At 40.5% G+C, this 24977-nt stretch overlaps 1 protein-coding gene across 1 annotated transcript in view; it reads right to left on the bottom strand.

Moving 5' to 3' along the window:
* LOC124803132 (cytochrome c oxidase subunit 6C) overlaps window positions 1-1372 on the bottom strand; it is a 40642-nt gene extending 39270 nt beyond the window's left edge. Inside the window, exon 1 of the mRNA XM_047264312.1 lies at window positions 1146-1372. Within this exon, the coding sequence (XP_047120268.1) occupies window positions 1146-1309 (164 nt within the window). The 5' untranslated portion in view covers window positions 1310-1372. The remainder of the gene's footprint in view (window positions 1-1145) is intronic.
* Window positions 1373-24977: the final 23605 nt, after the last annotated feature.

Here is a 24977-nt window from a genome sequence, read left to right as displayed (position 1 = left end):
TTCTAAAAAAATTCCCGGGGTTTTCCCGGACCTCCCGGTTGTCCCGGGTCGTGTACACCCTGTAACAGGAGGTAAATAGATTTTATTACAAAATATGCAGGATCAAATAGATGCTTTTCACTGAAGACTGTGAAGCATGTTAAACGTTTAGCAGGCTAAATGTTTAGCATCTCTTCTACTAAAGTAATCCTTCTTATACTCAATATTCTCATTGGAAATACTATTCCTCTTGGCGTTACCAGATAGACTCAATGGAGTACATCAAAAAAGGTCAAATAAAGGTAACATGTTTTGTATTACGATGAAATATAGGATAGAGAATCACATGTACCATATATGAAATGTTTTTTTTTTTTTCTTTTTTTTTTTTTTTTTTGTTGAGATCTGTTCAAGAAATTTCAGACATCAATTTCCTCTTCCAAATGCAAAAATATTGTATTGATTCGCATCTACATAGAGAGAAATGGCCATCATAATACAATAAGATAAGTCAGATCTCGTATAGAAAGATTTGGGTGCTCATATCTTCCCTTGTGCTATTTCAGAGTGGAGCAGTCATGAAGTACTCTGAAAAATGTTCTACGAATCCTCTGCCAAATACTAATGTATGACCTGCAGATCAGTTACATGAATGTGGCTGTAGATATGTAATTCTTCATCTACAGATTATTGTTTGCAGTTCTTAGAATCTAAAATTCTTGGTCTCATAACTGTGCTATCAGCCTGACCGGAACATCACTTGACTTTGCCACATAACAACATAAATTCCGAATACAAAGAAATTGCATAAATATACTATAAACTTAAAATCAGACAAAACATCATTACATTAGTTGGTACTTCATTTACTGAGGTTACATTTGGTCTGGAATGCAGTACTAATACAGGGTATCCCATGAGGAATGGTCAGTATTCAGGGATACAGCAGGAATGATCATCTGAAGCAAAGTACTTTGAGAGCTATGAGCAGCTCTTCAGGTACGCATTTCTGAGCCCATGTTTACTAGACTTTCTGCTCTGAATGATTGTTCCTTTCATATCCCTGAATACTGATGATTCGTCCTGGAACAGCAGAGCAGCCAAATTCATTTCATTTGACATTATTTATTTCCTAGTAATTCATTATGAAGAAACATAATACTTACTTGTAAAATTCTGCAAAATCCCTTTTCCTTGCAGAAGCTACAAATATCTTGTATGACAGAGCTGCACCTATGGCCAGTGCCAGACCAAAGCTAAAGCCACGTTTGGCATGCTTTAATCCAAGTCCTCTCATCTCTGGTTTGGGTAAATCTCCACAGTCAGTCATCTACACGCACAGAACCCGAGGTTTAACTTAGATGAAACTAGTATTCACAAAGATTTATTACAATAATCAGATGTATGTGCAGCACAAAATTCAAATGTTGTGTCATTTTAGGGGGATCTTCTTTGTTGTAACACTGTAATTTACAATTCGTCAAGCCTAATTCTACTTTCATTGTTTTTATTGTTCTACAATATAACTCTCCAAAAGGCAAAATGTGGACACATTTACATCCATGTGTAGATAAGAGGACCACGCACAGAACCCGAGGTTTAACTTAGATGAAACTAGTATTCACAAAGATTTATTACAATAATCAGATGTATGTGCAGCACAAAATTCAAATGTTGTGTCATTTTAGGGGGATCTTCTTTGTTGTAACACTGTAATTTACAATTCGTCAAGCCTAATTCTACTTTCATTGTTTTTATTGTTCCACAATATAACTCTCCAAAAGGCAAAATGTGGACACATTTACATCCATGTGTAGATAAGAGGAGAGGACCATGGCAATCATGATCACACCCACAAAAAAAAAAAAAAAAAAAAAAATAATAATAATAATAATAATAATAATAATAATAATAATAATTAACATTTTACTAGAACCAGTGTCCACCCATTTCAAGTTCAGGTAGCCAACTGCCATAGTCTCCAGAACAGTGTTCACAATTATGGTGCAATTATGAGTATTTATTATAATGGTGAATGCATACTTCCATCTTATGTTGTATAAAATTATAACACTGTTGAAATTGTGAGGCTTGATACTGTTGTTGTTGCTGTAATGGTCTTCAGTCCAAAGACTGGTTTGATGCAGCTCTCCACACTACTCCACCTTGTCCAAGCTTCTTCATTTCCAAATAACTTCTGAGACATCAAGGACTAAAGTGGTGAGTCCTGGATGTCTCAGAAAACGATCCCTTCTTTTAGTCAGGTTGTGCCCCAGATTTCTTCTCTCCCCGATTCTATTCAGTACCTTTTAAATAGTTACACAATCTACCCATCTGATCTTCAGCATTCTTCTATAGCATTACATTTCAAAAACTTCTATTCTCTTCCTGTTTGAACTGTTTATCATTCAAGTTTTCCTTCTGCACAAGGCTACTCCATACAAATGCCTTTACGAAATACTTCCTAACACTTAAATTTTACTACATTTTAACAAATTTCTATTTTTCAGGAATTTTTTTCCGTGATACAGGCAATCATAATTTTATACTCTCTGTACTTTCACCATCATCTGTTATTTTGCTGTCCAAACAGCAAACCTGACCTACTACTTTTAGTGTCTCATTTCCTAATCTAATTCCCTCAGAATCATCTGATTTAATCTAGTTGCACTCCTTTACCCCTGCTTTACTTCTGATGATGTTCATTCTCTATTCTGTTTCAAGACAACACCCATTCCGTTCAACTTTTCTTCTCAATCCTCTGCTAGCTCTGGCAGAATTACTATGTCATCAGCAAACCTTAAACTTTGTGGATCTTCTCCGTGAACTTTAGTTCCCTCTGCAAATCTCTCCTTTGTTTGTTATTGCTTGCTAAATGTACAGACCAAATAACATTGGAAGTAGGCTAAAGCCCTGTACCATTTTCTTTTATACCCTTTGACTCCTGTAACTGCCACCTAATTTCTGTTCCAAATAATCTTTCATTCGCTGCATTTTACCCCTGCATCCTTCAGAATTTCAAACAGTGTACTCCAATTAATATTTACCCAAGACTACAAATTTATAAATGTAGGTTTTCCTCTACTTAGCCTATCTTCTAAGATAACCCATTGGGTCAGTATTGCCTTGCATTTTCATACATTTCTCCAGAACCTAGACTGATCTTCTCTTAAGTCAGCTTCTACCATTTTTCCATTCTTCTGTATTTTGCAATCATGCCGTATTAGACTGATACTTAGGTAACATTCACTCCTGTCGCACCTGGATGACACTTGGAGGGCAAACCAATGGCACAAATGGAGTCTTGGCACAGAAGCCCATCAGTTGGTAGGACGAAACAGGCTTGCCTGACAACATTCTGGGGCATGGTGCCATGGCCAATGACAGTACAGGTGACAACGGTTAAGAGGACAGTGGTTGGACTGAGACCTCCACTTCCATGCTCACATCCACAAGAATCACCACTGGTGCCCTGGAGCATAAATTGCATGCATGCAGGGAGTAGCAAATGTCTTGGAGTGCCACCCATGGGTGGCAACCACCACGGCTGACATCCATGAGGGTTTTTCCCATATGATTGTGGTCACACAATTGAGCCCACAGAAAGCGTGTGGCACTCGGTGTGCTGTAACTGAGATTCCATTGGCTGTGTGGCCAGGAGATGGAGGTGAGTGGACAGAGGTGGTCCTGTAGATGCTCAGAAACATCAGCAGCACAGCTGTGGTGGTGAAAGTGCCCACTGCTTTAAACATCTGTTGTTTCAATATACTAACTTCACCACTTGAGGATGGGTGAAACAGCAGTCTATACAAGTGCTTGATGCCTCTAGAGGTGCAAATCCATTAAAAAGTTCTCGCCATGAACTGGGGTCCACTGCCTGACACATAGAGCAAGGAAACCCCTCTGATGGCTAGCGTGCATTGTGAGGAGTGGTGTCACCGGTGGTGGATGCCTTGCTGACCACATAGGTGTAGTTAGAAAAAGCATCCACAACAATAAGCCATGTAGAGGCCGGAAAGGGACCATTAAAGCCCAGATGAATGGGGCCCCAGGGAATGGGCGGGGGCAGGGGGGGGGGGGGGGAGGAGACTGCGATTAGAGCAGTCTGATGTCAGGTGCACAAAAAGCTGCTGTGCACCATGGCCTCCACGTCTTTGTTTAGTCGTGGCCAATAGGCATGTCACTTTGTGAGGGCTTTCATCCATGTTATAGTCCAATGGAGGAATTGCAAAACTTAAGAGGCATGATAGGCAGGATGATGGCACGATGATTATTTGCCTCCGCATCAAGTACAAGAATGTTGGAGATGACTCAGACAGTGGGAGAGTAGAGCCCAGATCCAGAGTTGAGGATCAGCAGACTTGGAAAAATATGTGGACAACCTCTGGAACACACAGTGCATGATGCACAATAAATTTGAAATTTATGTGGCCAAACTGCTGAGGTAATCGGTCCCTAAGCTCACACACTACTTAATCTAACTTACGCTGAGGACAACACACACATCCATGCCCGAGCAAGGACTCGAACCTCCGACAGGGGTAGCTGCATCAACAATGACAAGGCGCCTCAGGCCGCGTGGCTGATGCACAGTAAGATAGGCTTGTGACACCTACATTTAGCAATGCGAGTAGTTGTGTCCGTCCAAGGCACACTCTTGTTTCATTTCTATGTGTAAACAGGAGATTTCCCTGTGGTCAAATGTGGGGTCTGGTTTTGATGGCAGGTGAGAGAGACCATCTGCATTAGTGTGTTTTACTGTAGGCTAGTATTTAATGGAAAAAAAAAAAGACATGTCACGTGGCTAGGGCCTCACGTTGAGTATACCAATTGCCTGGTGCAAGTCCCTTTAGTTGATGCTACTTCGGCAAATTGGGCGTTTATGGGGATGAGATGATGATGAAGACAACACAACATCCAGTCCCTGAGCAGAGAAAATCTCCGACGGAGCCAGGAATCGAACCCGGGCCCATTTGCATGGCATTCTGTCACACTGACCACTCAGCTATCAAGGCGGACAGTACTTAATGATATAATTGTAGGAGCTGAGGAAAAGCCTCCAACATTGGAGGCATTGTACTGTCCACACTCACAGCCAACTGTCCACACTCAAAAGCCAAGAAACCCACAGGTTGTGGCCTGTAAGTAGGGTAAACCTGGTCCCAAATAGGTTAACATAAAACTTCTTAATCGCAAAGATTATTGCCAAAGCTTCCTTTTCGATTTGTATTTCTTAAGTATGTGTGTCAGCATCTTTGACTCATAGGCAATCCATTTCTCAATACAGTCATCATTCCTATGCACCAGCGCTGCACAAGTGCCATAATGGAAAACATCAGCAGCCACAACCAGAGGACATGATGGAGAGTGGCATAAGGCAGGGTGCCGAGTGCACATGCTTCACCTGTGTGAAAGCACACTCACAGGCAGCCATCCACCTATACCGAATGCCCTTCTTCCAGAACTGGTTAAGCAGATGCACAGCATAGACCACTTGTGAGACAAACTTAAGACTAATCATTCATTGTTCAAAAAAAGAAAACTGCAGCTCTTGTAAATTTTGGGGCAGGGTAAAAAGTCAATAGAAAGCTGTTGTCATCAGTGGGCTGAATCCCTTCTTTGTTGAGCCAGTGTCCAAGGTATTCTACTTGCTCCTGAAGCAACTGGCATTTATGAAGATGACACTTGAGCTCTGTATCGCACAACGAGGTAAAGAGGGCGCAGGGGTTGCACAAATGGTCCAGATGCATAGTGCCCATGACAATTAAGCCATGAAGGTAATTATTACAAGCAGGGTTGGACACTATTAACTGTTCCAGGTATCTCTGGAAGCTTGCCAGAGTGGAAATGATCTCAGAGGGCAAGTACTTGTATTTTTATAATCCAAAGGGAATGTTGATTAACATATGCATTTTAATTTCCTCATTCAGTGGGATCTACAAATGTGAATCTGCAAGATCAATCTTAGACAAATATTCACCTTTGACAAGATTTGTTAGGAGGTCCTCTGTACGCAGTATAGGGTAGGTTTTCACTTGTGACTGGACACTGATGTTCGGTTTAAAATCACCGCATAGGCAGAGGAAGACATTGGGCTTCTTTACCACTATCAGTGGCATGGCCAAAGCATTGGTTTTAACTGGTTCAGTTACCCCAGCTTTGTGGAGGTGATTACATTCACACCTAATGGCCATCCATAAGGAGCCCAGAATAGGACATGTGACAAGAAAAGATTCTGCATCTGGACATAAGGGGATATAAGCCAGGAAATTTTTGGTTCACCTACAGCCAGATTCAAATGAGGCATGAAGGCAGCACAGAGATTGTCAAGTTTACAGAAGGGAACTGTGCCAAAACAGTAAGAAGGCATCCTCCTAACCAAAAAAGTTGCCAGCCAAATGGCTATTGACCACAGTGTTATCAACCATGTGACTTTTCTGTAGGCAGCAGTGATTGTGAATTGACAATGGTATGGATTGAACTGGAACCAACGTAGGGGCTGGGTGGGGGGATCAGGGGAACAAAAGCATATGTTTAGATGTTTATGAAGGAACGTTTTCACCTGTGTCCACCTGAAAATGAACATCCTGGTGCACACTCACTAGGTTAATAAATAAGGTGGTAGCGGTGGGGAACAACAGTCTTAAGTTCATGCACTGTCCCTTGATAGATGTGTGGATGCGATCCAACTGTCCCAATGATCTATGAGAGGCAGTCCAAGATGCCATCTTCTCCACAATTGGTGCAGTATGCCCAGTGATCCAGACAGTGCACACATTATTGTGCTGTGAAGCAGTCAGGATGCCGCTGCTTACATCAATGTGATGTGACTGGCGGTTCAGAGGTGATTGACACATCTGAAACCAATTAAACATGAAGACACTGACAGGAACTCTGCCCGAGATGGGGTTGGATCATTTGTACCTGGGGTTTGAGCCATGAAGCACTCATTTGCTGCCAGTGTCATCTGGAAAGAGGGTGCAATTATCAGGGCTATGGTACATACTTCCAGATCAGGGTAACTGCACTCCTATGTCACAAATCGAAGTATCTGCACATGGGGTTTCGCAAGCCAAGTATGTGCAAGTGAAATCACAATGTCAACTCAACCCTTGCAAATCCACCACCCACAAGCATTATGACTGATCAGGTTGCTTGTTGTATTGGTGCAATTTAAAATGCAAGATGACCACATGGAATCATGAGAACAATAAATTTGACACCAGTGAACACATCTCCTTGAAAATTTTCATGACAGGATTCAAGAGTAGAGCTAACTTCTTTAGTAAGAAAAACATATCTGGGGAAGTTCCAGAAAGGAAGAGTGAGGATTCGTGAGCATTATCAGAAACCTGAATGGCAATGAAATGCTGTTTCAACAGCTACATATACATGTCCCAATCCTCTTTGGCATCATTAAATGGCGGAAATGTGGGTGGACAGCTTTCTGCCTGGGAAGTGACCACAGCTTCGAGGGGTTGGATATCCTGAACCTGCAGCTGATCCTTTAAAAGCCCCAGTTCCTGGCACAGCAACTCTATCTGTTGTTAGTGGTGCTGTTGCTGTCTCATGAGTTGTATGAACTTTTTGTCCATGGGATGCTGCTAACGTTTTACCCCATTCCCACTTATAGTGACTAGAAATTGACAAGATCAGGAATGACTCAAGAACTAGGGTGCCACAGTGAGTTGCTTGGGAGTAAAATGGTGGACAACAACACGAAGAAGGCAAACAAAGGAGACAGCAGGACAAAATACAAGCCCAGTTAGTAAAACAGGATCGAAAACCTAAGATGTAGCCAAATCAGAATCGAAACATGCAACTACGTGCTGCAACATCAATACAACAGCACAGAGAAATCACAACTGACCACACAGCTTTCATTTATTTCAATTCCCCATAAGAGGGATGGCAGAGCTGCTGGCTTTAAAGGACAGCTACGGGTGCTGGCAGGGTGGTGAGGCAGCATATCCTTGAGACGGCGCCTCCACTGGCAACACCAGCACCCCCAAGTGTGGCAGCACTGTTCACGGCTGTCCTCGATTTTAATACCTCCCGGTAGGTCTTCAAACTCACCAGGCTGGGAGATCACATTTTATAAGCAGTGGCTATTTTTGCTTAATTATAAATGTTTCTACAGCCTTGCTTTTGTCCTATAGCCATTCCTGCTTAGTTATTTTGCACTTTCTGTCAGTCACATACACTGACAGAAACATGCAACACCAAAACATAGTTAATGTAGAGCAACAAAACTTTTTAAATACATTTGTCTAGGTAACGTATTTAAATGACTAATGTTCTAAAATCACAGGTTCATGGAAGCATGAAATAAGACACTGCAAATGTGAAATGCTGGTACATTAATAACCAGCGTCATCGCCAGAATATTGAACACTAGCTGTAATGAATCATACTCCTCTCAGAATGCTCCTTCTTCCGTTCTTCTGTCCATTTTTTTACCAGGCTGGTGCAATGTTCTTTCCTCAAACTTCACACTTGTTATTTTATTCCAGCACTCAATGTGGTCTTCAAATTTTTTATGTTTGTTAAAACTGGAAATAAAAATTGCGAAGTTCATCATATCTGCGATGCTTTATATCTTTGGCGTGTAAGACAAGTTGAATTTTTGCTATCTAAAACTGTGTTTTTAGCTCTCTGTCTTTCATATGTTGGTGTTCGAGTATGTAATGAAACTGTTAGCTAGTTGGAAATAAATAATCTTAACAGATTATGGGCCCAGACAGCGCATGAAAAGCAGTGAAGCGTTTGTTTTTGCTCGCCCGTGAATTTATAACAAATAATGTGAATTTGCCCATTATTTTTGTGTGTGTTCAACGGAAATGGCAGGCAGCGTTGGTTACAATAAAATACATGTGGACACGTTTGAAGCACCTGAAGACTGGGCGAAATGGAAGTGGCATTATATAGATGCTGTTGTGAGCATATGCACTTGAGGACATCGTCATAGGTATGAACAAGTGTCCTGAAATGGGAGACGATGTGAACGTGGAAAAAAGGGCGGCACATCACCAGTGGATGAAAGACGATGCAAAAGCAGCTATTTATTAGCAAGTGCGCTAGGGAAGTCAGTAGCTGAACTCGTTTTAACATGCACTCATGCAAGTGAAATTTGGGACAAATTATGTGCACAGTTCGAGTGTAGTGGTACGCAATGACTGAACATGTTGATAGTCATTTTTTCGTGTTCAACATGACGACAAAGAGGATATTACCACTCATGTCTCAAAATTGCAGAAACTTTTTGTGGACTTGATCAATGAACTGCAGAAGCAAGAAGAAAATGTTTTGTCTGAAAGAATATTAAATGGCCGAATTTTATCCACGCTAGGCAAAGAATATGACAACTTAAAGACTTGTGGGATACAATTCCATCCAAAAATCAAAGTGTGAATCTTCTGATTGAAAAATTGTACACCACTTTGCGTGACCAAAGTATGGTTGAATCAGCTGCATTTGTTGTACACAGTACCCCTAAGAAGAAAATTCAGCGAAATAAATGTGACGATAGTGAAAAGTTGAAAAAAAATGTAGAACCGGAATGTGCAAATGAATATTTCCATCTCATAAATGTGGGCAGGTAGGGCATTGGGCAGCAGAGAGTTCAGTGAAAAAGTCAGATGAAAACATTCGCATCAATCAGTCTGAAAAGAATGTTGTAGTTTTGGCACATGTTTTTGGTGCCTCAGTCAATAACGATTTTGAAGTCGACAGTTGGTATTGTGATAGTGGTGCCACAAATGATATCACAGCAAATAAACAATATTTTGTGTCTTATACAAAATTTTCTGTTCCTGAAAAGATTTCAATTGGGAAAAGAGGTATAAGCATGTTCGCTCATGGACAGGGAACTGTGAAAATTCAGATTCAGTTGAATAATTCCACAAAGAATGCTGAACTGAGAGAAGTGCTTTATGTTCCTGAAGCAAGTGCTCACTTGTTCTCTGTAAAAGCAGCTGCACGAAAAGGTTTCTGCACAAGACTTTATGACAAAAGTGTTCACATTGAAGACAAAGTGACTGATGAAACAATGATGACTATTCATGTCAATCATGGTTCTTGACATACGTGTATTTAAAAAATCCCAATCAGTTCAAGTGAACTTGGTGACAGCATCAAATACGCTGCAAATTTGCAATGATAGATCTGGCCCCCAACACAAACTACATGTGAAAAGTGTTTTGAAGCAGATGAACATCAATGTGGAAGGGTGCAAAGAAGAATTTTTTGATGGATGTGCAGTGGATAAAATGCATAGATTGCCATTCAGGACTCGAATGAATCGACCAATGGTTACTGGTGAACAAATCCATGCTGATGTAAATGGACCTATGACTATAGAAACTCTTGGAAAATCTTGTTACTGTGTATGTTTTAAAGTTGACTTTAGCAAATTTCGAAAAATTTTCTTCCTGAAGCACAAGAGTGAAGTCAGTTCAGTCTTGGAAAAGTTCTTGAATGAAGCGAAGACAGATGGTCATATTGTTAAACAGTTCAGGTGTGATGGAGGAAAAGAATTTGATAACAAGAATGTCTCGGAATTGCTGGCAAACAGAGGCATCGAGCACTGCATCACCCTACCTTTAACACCAAAGCAAAATGGTGTTTCTGAAAGAGAAACCCGAACTATTGTGGAATGTGCACATTCTATGTTGATGCCCAGAAAACTGCCAAAAGAACTATGGGCAGAAGCATGCAATACTGATACATACCTTTTGAATTGCACTGGAAGTCCTCTACTGAAAACAAACCTCCATATGAACTGCGGTATGGACAACCAGTAGGCATACCTGAATGATCTGAGAATCTTTGGAACAGAATGTTATGTGCATGTAAACAAGAATTTTCACACAAAGTCAGACGACAAAGCTGTGCATGGACATTTGGTTGGATATGTGAATGACAGAGGTGGCTTCTGGGCCTGGATCCCATCTCAGGGGAAGGTTGTGTTAAGTCATGATGTGAAATTTAAGGCTGAAGTTGTATGCAATCTGCAAACCAATGTTACTGAATTTTAAGTTGCTCAGGATGAAACCATTAGACAAAGTGAACCTAATGAGACTTCTGATGAGAAAAAGGAATCAGAAAACGTCAATCATAACAAAATGACAGAATGATTACGTGAGGAGGAAAAAGATTTAGACACAACGTCAAGTTCTGGAGGAAGTAAAGGTTTAAGTGAGAAACAAAGAAGCAAATGTGAGAAGTAAAAACCAGAATTGATGACCAGTGGAGATTGTGTGTACATGGCTGGAACCCCTATAATCAGGGATAAGGATCCAAGCTCTTATACTGAAGCTTTGCAGTCTAGCAATAAAATTCAGTGTCTGGAGGCTATTCATGAAGAACTGAAGTCCCCCAAAGAGAATAATACTTGGGTATTAGTTGACTGCCCAAGTGATACACAGGTTTTGCAGAATGGTTGGGTCTTGCAGAAAATGGGAACGTATGTTTCGTGGGTCGACTTGTGACCAAAGGACATGTACAAAGGCAGGGAATTGACTATGAAGAAACATTCAGCCCTGTTGCACGCTATGGTATGATTCGAACCCTGTTGGTAGTAGCTGCTGCACAGAATATGAAACTCAACCAGTTTGACAACAAAACAGCTTTTCTCAATGGTGTACTAGAAGAAGATGTATACATGGAACAAGCTGAAAGTTTTGAAGATGATACTGGACGTGTATGTTTACTGAAGAAAAGTCTGTATGGTCTCAAGCAGGCGCCACATTGTTGGAACAAGTGTTTCATAGACTTCATGAACAAAGCTGGATTTGGAAACAATAGGGCTGATCTGTGTCTCTTCTAACATCGGAGCAACAAAAATTGTTTATATGTTGCAATCTATGTTGATGACGGTTTAGTTGTGGGCAGCAATAAAGCGGATATTGAAGAGTTCATGGAAATGTTGAAGTTGGAGTTTCATACAACTAGGGGATCTCTCAACAACCTTTTAGGTAAGAAAATACAGCAAAATGAAAGAGGGGTCAATAGCAGTTAATGGATGTGAAGAAAGTGATGTCAAGGAGAAGATCACAGCCAAAGTTCTTTATCATGAAACGGTGGAATGTCTGATGTACTTGACTACAGTTTCCCATCCGGATATTGCTTTTGCGGTGAGCAAAGCGGCTAGAGCCATGGAAGATCCTGCAGTTGAATACTGGAATCAAGTGAAAAGAATTTTTAGATATCTGAAGAATACGATGACTTGTGGAATTATTTACAAAAACAATGCAGTTTGTTTTAAAAGTCTATAGTGATGCTGATTATGCTGGTGACAAGGATACAAGCCATTCAACAACAGGTGTTGTCACAACACTCTCCCATGGGGCTGTATCATGGACCAGTCAACTACAAAAGACAGTGGCAACATCTGCTATAACATTAGCCAGTGAAGGAACACTGTGTCGACAATGCAAGTACAGTGAAGTTGTCTAAAAATCCAATGTATCATTGAAAGTCAAAGCACATTGAAGTCTGCCACTTTTACATCAAAGAGAAATTTTTGAATGGGGATCTTGGATTAGAACACATCGACGGGACATATCAACTAGCTGATCTACTAACCAAGAAATTGGAAATGGTCTGATTTGAGATGCTGCATGAAGGAATTGGGAGTGCAGAAGATTAAATCCGCATGACATTTAGTGGGTTTTTTTTCATATTTTTTATTTGGAGGAAGTGTTAAAATTGGAAATTAAAATTACAAAGTTTGTCATATCTGTGATGCTTTATATCTTTGGCATGTTAGATAAGTTGAATCTGAGCTGCGTAAAACTGTGTTTTTTCATCTGTGTCTTTTATAAGTTGGTGTTCGAGTATGTAATGAAACTGCTAGCTAGTTGGAAATAAATAATCTTAACTATGTTGAGCTGCAGCAGATCCTTCTGGACTTCTTTCAGCCATTTCCGTGCCACATTTACTCTTTGTTATAATACTGAAAAGTTTCCTTGCTGTTCTGGAGTCTTCCATCCTGTAGATATGTGCATAAAATTAGGTTCGTCATTTTCCGATTTCATCTGTTACTGTGTTGCTCTTTATAAAGAGCTCATTTTGTGGTCTCTTCATCCAAACACCATTTTTGTTGACTGCCCCGTAAATCTTCCTGAGGATTTTTCTTTCCTGCATTTTTATTTTCCTAATTTTTGAATGACCATCAATCACCATTGTTTCAGCTACATAGATTCCTTCTGAAAGAATCAGTGTTCTATAGTGCCTTAATTTTGCATCTGTCGACATGCAGTTCTTGTTGTAATGCATCCATGTTAGCTTGTAGGCCTTCTGGAGCTTGATGATTCTTTATTCATTGGTGATTAGGTTTAATCCTGAGGACTGTATAGTTTCTCTGACGTAATTAAAATGGCACACTTGTGCAATTTTACCATGTTTTGTGATTAAAGGGGGTTTAGTTTCTGGCTACCTTTCCATATATTTGGGTTTTTTTTCATAAGATGTCTGTAGTCCGGTTTTTTTTTTTGAAATTTCATGTAGTTTCACCACTGTGTGAATCGCTTCTGTTCCGTTATTGGTGATAATTGCAATATCATCAGTGAAAGCAAGGCACTTGACTTTAATTCAGTTCTCTTTTTTTATATCAATTTGGTAGCTTTTTATATGAGATTCCCATTCCCTGATGATCTTTTCTACAACAATATTGAAAAGCAGTGGGGATAGTCCGTCCCCCTGTCAGACTCCAGTTTTGATTTCGAAGGGTTCTGATATTTTGGCCTATTTTTTACCAGTGATAATCTTGAGATAAAAACAAAACAATTAGAGATACACTCTTCAATTGATTAATTTCTGTATCTTCACCTGTTTGTCTCTATCAGTAGTAGCGGGTGGATGTATAAAGAGTTCTGCCACATTATATTGTTCAAAAACGTGTATTATGACCGTACATTAAAGAAGTGTTGTAAAAGTTATTAGGGAGACGAAGTTTATTAATAACTGCATCTGTTGATCATTTTGCCCATGCCGAGAATCCTGTACCAAGAGGATCAAAGCAGACAAGAAGAATTAGTGTGACCAGAGGAGGGGCGAATCAGAACTAGTATTATCATAGGTAGCAGGAAAAAGAAGTATGTAATTTTAAATGATTAATTATAATCTAAAAATGTATTGACTTTAAAGGTCTGTTGATATTATTGTGAGTTAAAGTTCACTCAGGACTTTTGTACCTTCCAATTTCTTTCAATTATTCTTTTCAATTTTTTTGATTAATCAAGCAGCAATTATTAATCAGTTTCCATTATATAATATAATTTATCCTCACCCCCACCCCCTATTCATGCCACTATTCATAGCATACAAACATACATGCATTGTGTTGCACAGGTGTCAGACACCAGTTTGTGAGATAAAGAGTTCCATGCCTGTAGATCAATATAGGGTCAGTCAATGCTGGTTGTGGATGATGCTAGAGTTGTCCATGATATCCTGTATGTGATGAGTGGAGACAGAACTGATGATCAAGCAGGCTAAGACAACATGTCAACACTGGGGAGTATGCTGAGTCACAACAGCGGTAAGTAGGCAAGCATTATCCTGTTGGAAAACACACCCTGGAATGCTGTTCATAAATGGCAGCACAACAGATCAAATCACCAAACTGGCGTATAAATTTGCTGTCAAGGTGCATCAGATAACCACGAGAGTGCTCCTGCTGTCATACAAACTTGCATTCCAGACCATAAAGATGTAGGTCCTGTGTGTTTACAATATTAACAGGTTGGTTGCAGGCCCTCAACCAGCCTCCTCCTAACCAACACACAGCCATCACAGGTATTGAGACCAAATCAACTTTCATCAGAAAACACAACAGACTTCCACCCTGCATTCCAATGAGACGTCACTTGACATCACTGAAGTTGCAAATGGTAGTGGTTTGGGGTTAGTGGAATGCATGCAACAGGGCATCTGACCATGAGCTATCTTTGAAGTAATCGATTTGAAACAGTTAATTGTGTCACTGTAGTGCCAACTACTGCTCAAATTGCTGCTGCAGATACAGTAAAATGCACCACGGCTGTACGCCGAATGTGATGGTCTTCCCTCTACATAGCACCAATTGTCTGTCTGGATGCCAGTATTCCTACAACCGTACATTCTCACGAACACCGCTGCAAGCAATCGTACAGTGGCTACAGTCCTGCCATCTCTTTCTGCAATATGACAGAAGGAAAATACAACTTCTCATGTGCCTATTATATGCCCTCGTTCAAACTCAAAGAGGTGTTAACAATGACGTCTTTGTCACCTTAAAGACATTCTTAACTAACACCAACTTAACATGTCCAATCTCAAAGGTAACTAACGATCACGACCATTACAGCATGTATTTAAGGCAAACCCGATTTGCATCCTCATAGTGGCGCTACTGATGCCACTTTCATGCGACTGGTGCGAAATCAGAACAGACGTCGTCTTTCAGATGTAGAAACACGCTTACCAACTTTCGTTTATGTCGCACAAATCCTTCTTGGTGTTGTGATTTTTTTCCTTTGGCATATTTTAGACGACTGTATTCCCTTCCACCTGTTTCTTTTGCACTAAATTTCAGTATCTCCTTTCATCAATTGACTTCAATATATCCTCTGATTCCCAAGAATTTCTTCTAGGTCGTGTTTTACACTCTGACCGCGACAGTCGCAAGTTCGAATCCTGCCTTGGGCATGGATGTGTGTGATGTCCATAGGTTAGTTAGGTTTAAGTAGTTGTAAGTTCTAGGGGACTGATGACCGCAGAAGTTAAATCCCATAGTGCTCAGAGCCATTTTTTTAGACTCTGCTGCCTTCAATGTTTCGTCTCTCAAGCTACCCATTCAAGATATATATGCACTTAAAGCTGTATGTGAAGTATGTTTGAAACATATAATAAGCCATGTCGTTCATGAAGTGTTTGGTGGGATGAGAATTATATTTTGTTGGACACAGGCACTGTGAAAACGGTATGCTTCGTGACATCCTGAGTTTGCTTCTTGTGCTTGTGTTCTATTTATTTAGGTATACATGGATTTCCATTTTCATGTAGGACGGGAAGTGGACATAGTGGACGGAGCAGCCCCTACACTTTTAATGCAGTCAGTCAGCGACCTTCAAGCTGCGGCAGTGAGAAAATCATATTGCCTTTATTCACCTACAGACAATGTTTAAAAAGAGGGCTGCAACTGAAAAAACACACCAAATGTGAAACCTGTTCTTAAAAAATCTTTCAGCATGGAAAAATTTCAATCATCACCAAAGCTGTGCCATATGTAAACTGTAGTGAGTGAAGGTGTTGAAGAGCCAATGGTGTCGTTTGTAAAATAGTGGAAGGATGAGTGTTCATGGTGAAGACAGTAGTGGTTGTCTGTACAGGTGCAACGTAGTAAATTTAATAGTTATTAGGAGATTGGGCATCCAAAGGAAGAGTCTATCGAATGAAATCCATAATTACAGAAAAGGCATTACATTCTGAAATATTGGTGTACAATCAGAGATGCCCTGGCATTGAAGAACAGACCACCAGCCAGATACGGTAGTCACGGAACATGTCATTTCATAGCAGAACAGACGTCCAAGAACAGTTAGGAGAGGGAGGAGAGGTTGGATGTCATGCTTAGCTGAATGCCAGAGAGAACATCCATCTGTTGGTCCGACACACTGGTCGCTTCTTGCAGCCGACAAGGAGTCCTCTCCCATGCTCCTTATTGGCTGTTCTTGTGTTGTTTAGGGTAAAAGAAATTCAACGTTTTCTCACAACAAACAACTTCTGCCGATGCAATACTTCTACTTAACACATGAGTCACAACAGCTGGTGCGTAAGTACTGAGAATGAATATTTGAATCGAGAAAAAATTTTAAGTTAACAATAAGAGTTCCCAATATCCTCTAAACTGACAAGGTGGCCTTCACACGTCCATATTCATTAATGGCCTGATTTATTGCCTGTTGTTGTTGTTGTTGTTGTTGTTGTTGTGGCCTTCAGTCCTGAGACTGGTTTCATGCAGCTCTCCATGCTACTCTATCCTGTGCAAGCTTCTTCATCTCCCAGTACCTACTGCAGCCTACATCCTTCCAAATCTGCTTAGTGTATTCATCTCTTGGTCTCCCTCTACGATTTTTACCCTCCACGCTGCCCTCCAATACTAAATTGGTGATCCCTCGATGTCTCAGAACATATCCTACCAACCGATCCCTTCTTCTAGTCAAGTTGTGCCACAAGCTCCTCTTCTCCCCAATTCTATTCAATACCTCCTCATTAGTTATGTGATCTACCCATCTAATCTTCAGCATTCTTCTGTAGCACCACATTTCGAAAGCTTCTATTCTCTTCTTGTCCAAACTATTTACTGTCCACATTTCACTTCCATACATGGCTACACTCAATACAAATACTTTCAGAAACGACTTCCTGACATTTAAATCTATACTCGATGTTAACAAATTTTTCTTCTTCAGAAATGCTTTTCTTGCCATTGCCAGTCTACATTTTATATCCTCTCTACTTCGACCATCATCAGTTATTTTGCTACCCACATAGCAAAACTCCTTCACTACTTTAATTCCACTACATTCCATTATCCTCATTTTGCTTTTGTTGATGTTATCTTATATCTTCCTTTCAAGACACTGTCCATTCCGTTCAACTGCTCTTCCAAGTCCTTTGCTGTCTCTGGCAGAATTACAATGTCATCGGCGAACCTCAAAGTTTTTATTTCTTCTCTATGGATTTTAATACCTACTCCGAACTTTTCTTTTGTTTCCTTTATTGCTTGCTCAATATACAGATTGAATAGCATCGGGGATAGGCTACAACCCTGTCTCACTCCCTTCCCAACCACTGCTTCCCTTTCATACCCCCGACTCTTATAACTGCCATCTGCTTTCTGTACAAATCGCTCCCTGTATTTTATCCCTGCCACCTTCAGAATTTGAAAGAGAATATTCCAATCAACATTGTCAAAAGCTTTCTCTAAGTCTACAAATGCTAGAAACGTAGGTTTGCCTTTCCTTAACCTTTCTTATAAGATAAGTCGTAGGGTCAGTATTGCCTCATGTGTTCCAACATTTCTACGGAATCCAAACTGATCTTCCCTAACGACTCGTTTTTATTCCATTATGTCAAACAAAAATGTGTATCAGAGATTTTAATCTCCTCAACAATATGTTGAATACTTGCCAAACAATGTTTCTGAGGTAACAAAATCCGACTGGGAACAATATTTTCGAAACTGCTTCATATGTGTACGGTACAGAAGTAGATAAATATGGCGAATATTTTGTGAAACAACACGATCTGTACTAACAATGTTTTTCTAACAGCTTTTTTATAGACTTAACAGGTGGCCCACATAGATCCAGATGTATAGGGTCAGGACAAAAATATGTTAACTCCAAAAACACGACATATTACGATGCCACAAACAGTGTAGGAAACTTACTGGCACTGAAAACAGCTTCCAATCGCCTCAGAATGGATAAATACAGGTTCTGAATGGTTTCCAAGGCGACCTAAGACAATTCTTCCTGCAAAATAGTGGCACAATCAAGTAACAGTGTTGTAGGTGAATAGCATCATTCACCCTTCTCTCAAAAGCGAGCAACAACGGTTTAGTACTATTGAGATCTGATGACTGTGATGGGCAGGGGAGAAGAAATAATTCATCCTGGTGCTTGCAAAACCAGTCTTGGATGACGCAAATTATGTGAACGGGGACCCTTCCATCTTGGAACACAGGAAAGGGACACTGCATCATGGGATAAACCCAACCATCCAAAATGGGCACACAGTCATATGAACGACATTTCAGAGTTATCATGGAATACCACTACATGGCTGCCCAAATAATTATCGAATCGCTACCACGTTTCACTCTTGGGACATAAACTCGAATAGACATCAGAAACAGTGTGAATGAAGTCTTGTCCAGCCAAATGACTTTTCCATTGCTTGATAGTGCAGGTTTTATGTCTTTAGCTCATTCGGGAATTTGCACCACTGATGAGCGATTTTTGGAATTCCAGCTTACTCTGCAATTCCCATCTTATGTAGCTCTCTTTGTTTTGTTTTCAATGCTGTGAGGGTTCACAAGTGTGACATTCTGTTCTGCAGTGACTATTGCAGCTGTCATTGTCTTATTTTTCATCACAATCCTCTTCAATGACTGTCTGCAACGAACGCTCAACACCCACTTTTGTCCACGTTCTGACTTAGCGGATGATGTTTTTCTGCTTTTGCTCTATGTGGTATGTGTCTTCGATACAGTGCCTCTTGAAACGCAGAACAGTTCGGCTTCCTTGGTTGAGAAGTACCTATCATACAAGCACCAACAATGTGCCCACGTTCGAATTCACTTGGTTTCTACATAATACATTCACAACTACACAGAACAATGTTTGTTACGGCACTTGCGACATTTTCAGTTATTGTTGAAGCGCAGTTCATGTTCAAATATAGCAGCGCAACCTGCAGGCTTGGCTAGTATTTGCATATATGTTCAAGCACGCATTTCTCGTGATGTTGATGTGTTTTTGTCCAATCCCTGTAGATTGTTGGGATTCACCTTATGATGAAGTTTACCAACAAACAGGAAAACAGATATGAACGTTGGCCTACTGGTTTTCACAGCTGTTGCAGCTTTTACAATACAATACTACACACAGTTGTGATTTCATTTATTAATTTGTTTCTTGCCCTAGAACGCTGCGTGCTCTATTATACTATGTAGCCGAACCTATGCGACGTTAGTCTCCTTCAACTTTCGTCCTGCTAACCTGCTAATATCTGGATTTTTGTTAGATATGAGAAGAAGAAAAAACCCGTTTTAGTAACTGTACACACAGTGTCAAAAATAATGAAGTTGGGTCACCTATTTATTGATTGTTTTCGGTTCTATCCTAAAGACACCAGGCAAGTTAAGAGCAGTTAATTATGTAAGTAGTTAACATAAGTATAGCAATAGTCTTGCCACAGTGGATACACCAGTTCCCGTCAGATCACCACTGTTGGGTATGGTCGGCTCTCGGATGGGTGACCATCCGGGCCGCCATGCACTGTTGCCATTTTTCGGGGAGCACTCAGCCTCATGATGCCAATTGAGGAGCTACTCGACCAAATAGTAGTGGCTCCAGTCAAAGAAAACGACCGGGAGAGCAGTGTGCTGACCACACGCCCCTCCTATTCGCATCCTCAGCTGAGGATGACACGGCGGTCGGATGGTCCCGATGGGCCACTTGTGGCCTGACGACAAGAGTGCTTTTAACTTAAGTATAACCTCCATTTCTAGAAGAATGATACTTCCCGCATAGCATATGTATGAGACATAGAATTAGGGGAGATCAAAAAGGTTCCATTTGAGAGCATTGCTGCAGTATATACGCAATGTTGAGTGACTCAAGTGCAGATGTATAAGCACCAACATGTTGGCAAAGGATTAGTGTGCCATTCGTGTCTTTCTGACATGCATCTGGTAAATATGGACACGTGAATTGTGGTGACATTATTACGAAATGGGTCCAAACAGGACCAACATATTCTTTTCTTGGGTACTGAAGGACAAACACCAATATATATGAACCGACGATGGAGAATGGTGAAAGTGTATGAGGCACATCTGTCAAAAACCACTGATGTGGAATAGTGCGCCAAGTTCCGTGCTGGTCGCGACTCAAGACAAGGAGCCAGTCAATCTGGGAGGCCAGCAGAAGTTATGCCAACTCAAATGGGAGACACTCAAGCACCCACCCTTTAGTCTTGACATCTCCCCTAGCAATACCAATGAATTTTCTATAACACTCACTATCGAGGTGGGAGGCAGAGGGGGGTATTTTAAGCTCACCTACAAAAATTTAAAAATTTCTTTATTGTTGTTGACACATATTAACAACATACTTTTGAAAGAGATACTGATGTGTACATCTGGTCCAGAACCTGCAAATATCTTTTAGCAAACTCTTTAGCATACTTTCAGCAAACACTTTCAATAACATTTACTACAAATATGGAGGACAGGGGATTCTTTGTGTCCATCATTAAAAAAGTCAAAATGCTAATTTCATTATTTGCTGTTGGTTTTTCCTCACAACATTCTTTTTTAGAGATATATTGATGTACAAATAAGGTCCTGAACCTGAGAATACCGAATATGACTCAACTGGGAAAAGTGACGCAAATTTATTTCTGGATTACGTTTAACTGAAAAATTTAAAACATTTATGGAATCTGATAGAAGAATTCTTACTAACAATAAATTTGTTTTTCAAAATTGTAAAACATAAATGAGCTAAAAAAATGAGCATAAAGTATTTGCCCCACCCCACACCCACCTCTGGTATTCGTAGTGTTAAAAAAGGCCTTGAAGGGTCGACGATTTCAGTTGGATGAGGATGTGCAGCAGGCATCTTCTCGCAACAGGGCACAGTGTTCACCAAACAGGTATCATCAACCTGGTGCATCAGAGATATGACTGCCACAATGCTCACACTAACGTTGCTTGATTGGCATACCAGTTATGGACTGTACAACCATAGAACGAAAAATTTTTTACCACCCCTTATATTATTTTTAAATTACCACCATGAAAAAATGAAATGACAAAAATGGTTCAAATGGCTCTGAGCACTATGGGAATCAACATCTGAGGACATCAGTCCCCTAGAACTTAGAACTACTTAAACCTAACTAACCTAAGGACACCACACACATCCATGCCCGAGGCAGGATTCGAACCTGCGACCGTAGCGGTCGCGCGGTTCCAGACTGTAGCGCCTAGAACCGCACGGCCACTCCGGCCGGCAATGAAATTACATAATTAATTTTTGTTTGTTTGCACGTGCATGTCTGCAGGCCTGGTACACATTGAAATCCCCACACCATAGTCTCATAGCACAACAGCAGAGGGGCCAAAACTAAAAGGCATAGTCTATGGTAAAATGGAGTATCCTCCAATAACTTTTATGTCTGCTTTTGAAAGGTAAGAATGGTGTGACCATCCATGTTGAGATGGTGGCAGGATGCGGCAACAATGTACCATCATATCGCACTCTGGTTAGGCGATGCAGACACTTCCAGTCTGGTAGACAAGTTGTAATTACCAAAAATGAAGTGGTACAGTATCTGTCTGTAAGGTAACGGGTATTTCCAGAGAAGTGGAAGCCCTGGTGTTCAAAGACCAGCTGTCAGAATCTAGGTGATAGTGGAAAAAGTGAATTAGTAACAGATGAGTTTCCAATATCTTAAAGAGTATTTTGAATGCGACACAGGTCACTGCTCGCTGGGTACCATGACCGCTCACCCCGATTCAAAAAGCCTGCCAAAGTGAGGCAGCACCATTAATGGTGTGACTGTGTCGGTCCAATCCAAATGATTTTTTAAAGCACCTAGTCCCACAGACGAGTACTCAGTGTATCACTACTAGCTCGGAACAAAAGAGTAAAGCAAGCAGTGGAAGCATGTGTCTTCCGTGCCACCAATAATGACGAACAACCAAGGGTTATTGGGGAAGCTGAGTGTTTCTTTGGGTTTTCCATGATGTGGTGCTAATACATTATGCTCGTATAAGCTGGTTTACAAACGACCAAACACAAATGAACGACACATCGGCGAACAGGAATATGCTGTAAACCAGTGGTTCCCAACTTTTATAAGAGCATTACTCCTGCATGCAGTCGGGTATTAGCTTGTACCCCCTACCCATCACCAACAACATTGGTTCCTAATTAAACTTGAAAATGTAAAAGAATTTTGTTTCAACAGCCTTATTTTGAAAACGACGAAAGATAAATGATATGTAGTTTCTGAACGTGTTCTATTCAACCACAAACTAATAAGCCAAAGAGACAATTGATACTGCTTATTTCTCCACACTATGTGAGGAAGATGTTCACACATCTGCTTCACCAGCTGCAGCCTCCACTCCAATGTGTCACAGGTTAAAGCTAGTATTTAACAGAAAAACTGTCATTATATGAGACTTATGTAATGGGTATTACAGTCTAAGAAAATAGTAATAATAGTAATGAGCTTTTAAAATATTCATTTTTGGGACCAAAACATAGCTGAACCCTTTTGTTTTTACCTTCGCATCAAATTTAGCCCTCAGGGGGTAATTACCCTCATGCTGGAAGCCAGTGACGGTAGGCGAGAGCTGTCGAATAGCTTTTGGTCACATTCTGTTTGCATTCAGTGGTGCTTGCTGCTATTCTGCTAATTGTTGACTTCCGGCGAATCAACAAAGAAATTTGCCATCCTCTGGACTTAGGTGCTAGCAGAATTGCATGAGCGATGGAGTGGTTTGGAGAGAACATAATGCTGGTGATATGCGAACATAGATATAATAGATGCTAGCAGGACCCAACATCAAGTGCCAAATAAAAATAAATATTGATGGTAGAAAATTACCAAAGCACTCAAATGTCCAACTGGGGACATGGGAAAGATGACAAACTCATTAGATTAGATGCTTCCATCAGGTGGGAACAGTGGTAAGCATGTGGGAACAGAGTAATAAGCACAAGCTTTGTATTTATTTTTATTAAAATGGTACGCACAATTAATTTCATTGAAAGTAAGTTAAGTGCAAATATGAATCTACCAGAATGAAAAATGTTCCTATCACAGCATGAAAAAATGAATATGTCATATGTCCTGGGCAGAGTTAGGGATGTAAAACAAGGGAACTAGATTTTGACTTATCTGGCAGCTTCGACCTTCTTGACATAATTCGCATTTTTTTACTCATTAGTGTTTGCGCCCATATCATGTAATATAAAGCATCACGTCAAGTGAAATGAAATGCCGTGTGGCTAGGGCCTCCCCTCGGGTAGACCGGTCGCCTGGTGCAGGTCTTTTTAATTGACGCCACTTCGGTGACTTTCACGTTGAAATGTTAAGTAAAGTAACATGATACATGATGTCATGTCATCACATGCCATCACTTCATCCAACATGGCATATGTCATGTCTTGTAATATGACACAACATATCATTAAAGTTTATAATAACGCAGGCAACCCTATTCTCACCATATATGTAGCATGAGATTGGTTTGGAGGAGAAGTGGTCCCGTCGGGGTGGGGGGGTGGGGGGGGGGGGCGATTTCCCCCTCCCCTAAATATAAACCAAAAACTTATTCTAATAAGCCCCCCCCCCCCCTCCCAAGCACTGGAACAAATTCACCACTAGAAATTTTATCCCTCCACAGGAACTTGTTTTTGCCATTACATGTATGATCTTCAGCCATATGATATTGTTTACTATGGCTGGTGAATATTCTAGATATTGGGCACAGAATCAGGGACTGTAGTCTATTTTTAGAAAATTTGAACCAATTCCCACAAGTCTGAAATACAGAAGCGCTAGATTTTTGAAAGCGAGTTTTCAATTTTATAATAAGAATGCACTACAAATCATTTCCACACATTCAGTTCACTTAAGAACGAATTTTATGTGCTACATTAAGCTCAACTTTAAACCATCATATGTCGGCAACAGATAAAGGCTATTGGATTAAAAAAAGTCCATTTCCACTTTATCCATTTATCTACCTTCTGCAAAGTTTCGGCCGATTTGTAAAGTTCAAAATATAGAAGTGACACGCTTCAAAATCCTCCCAGAAGAACGTTTTTTGCACTTTTTTGGACAGAAAATCCGAAAGATGCAGATACGGATAGTGCCATTAGCTGAGCATTAACTTCAACCCAGTTAATGCCTTTGGAAAAGGAATTAATCTATCCAGACAGTTTGCCTGGGTGCCAGCTCCAGTTCGACATTCAAACCTTGCTCAATATACTCTAACACTGCTACATTCGAATAGCTATACAAATGGCTGCTGGTTCATGCTAAACAAAGAACTTTTAGCCCATGTTCCTAGCTCAAATAGGAACTGAGCACCAAAACTCTTGAAACCGCCATTCTGCGTGCGGCCTTTTCGTATTACAGCACTTCCGTGCTGTAGCGATTGTGTTGATTAACCCTACAGCAACAAGGTGCGAAACCCAAGA

Source organism: Schistocerca piceifrons, chromosome 6 (assembly GCF_021461385.2).
Source record: "Schistocerca piceifrons isolate TAMUIC-IGC-003096 chromosome 6, iqSchPice1.1, whole genome shotgun sequence".
NCBI lineage: Eukaryota > Metazoa > Arthropoda > Insecta > Orthoptera > Acrididae > Schistocerca > Schistocerca piceifrons.
The sequence above is the reverse complement of the archived record's forward strand: the minus strand, read 5'-3'. Positions and strand labels throughout refer to the sequence as shown.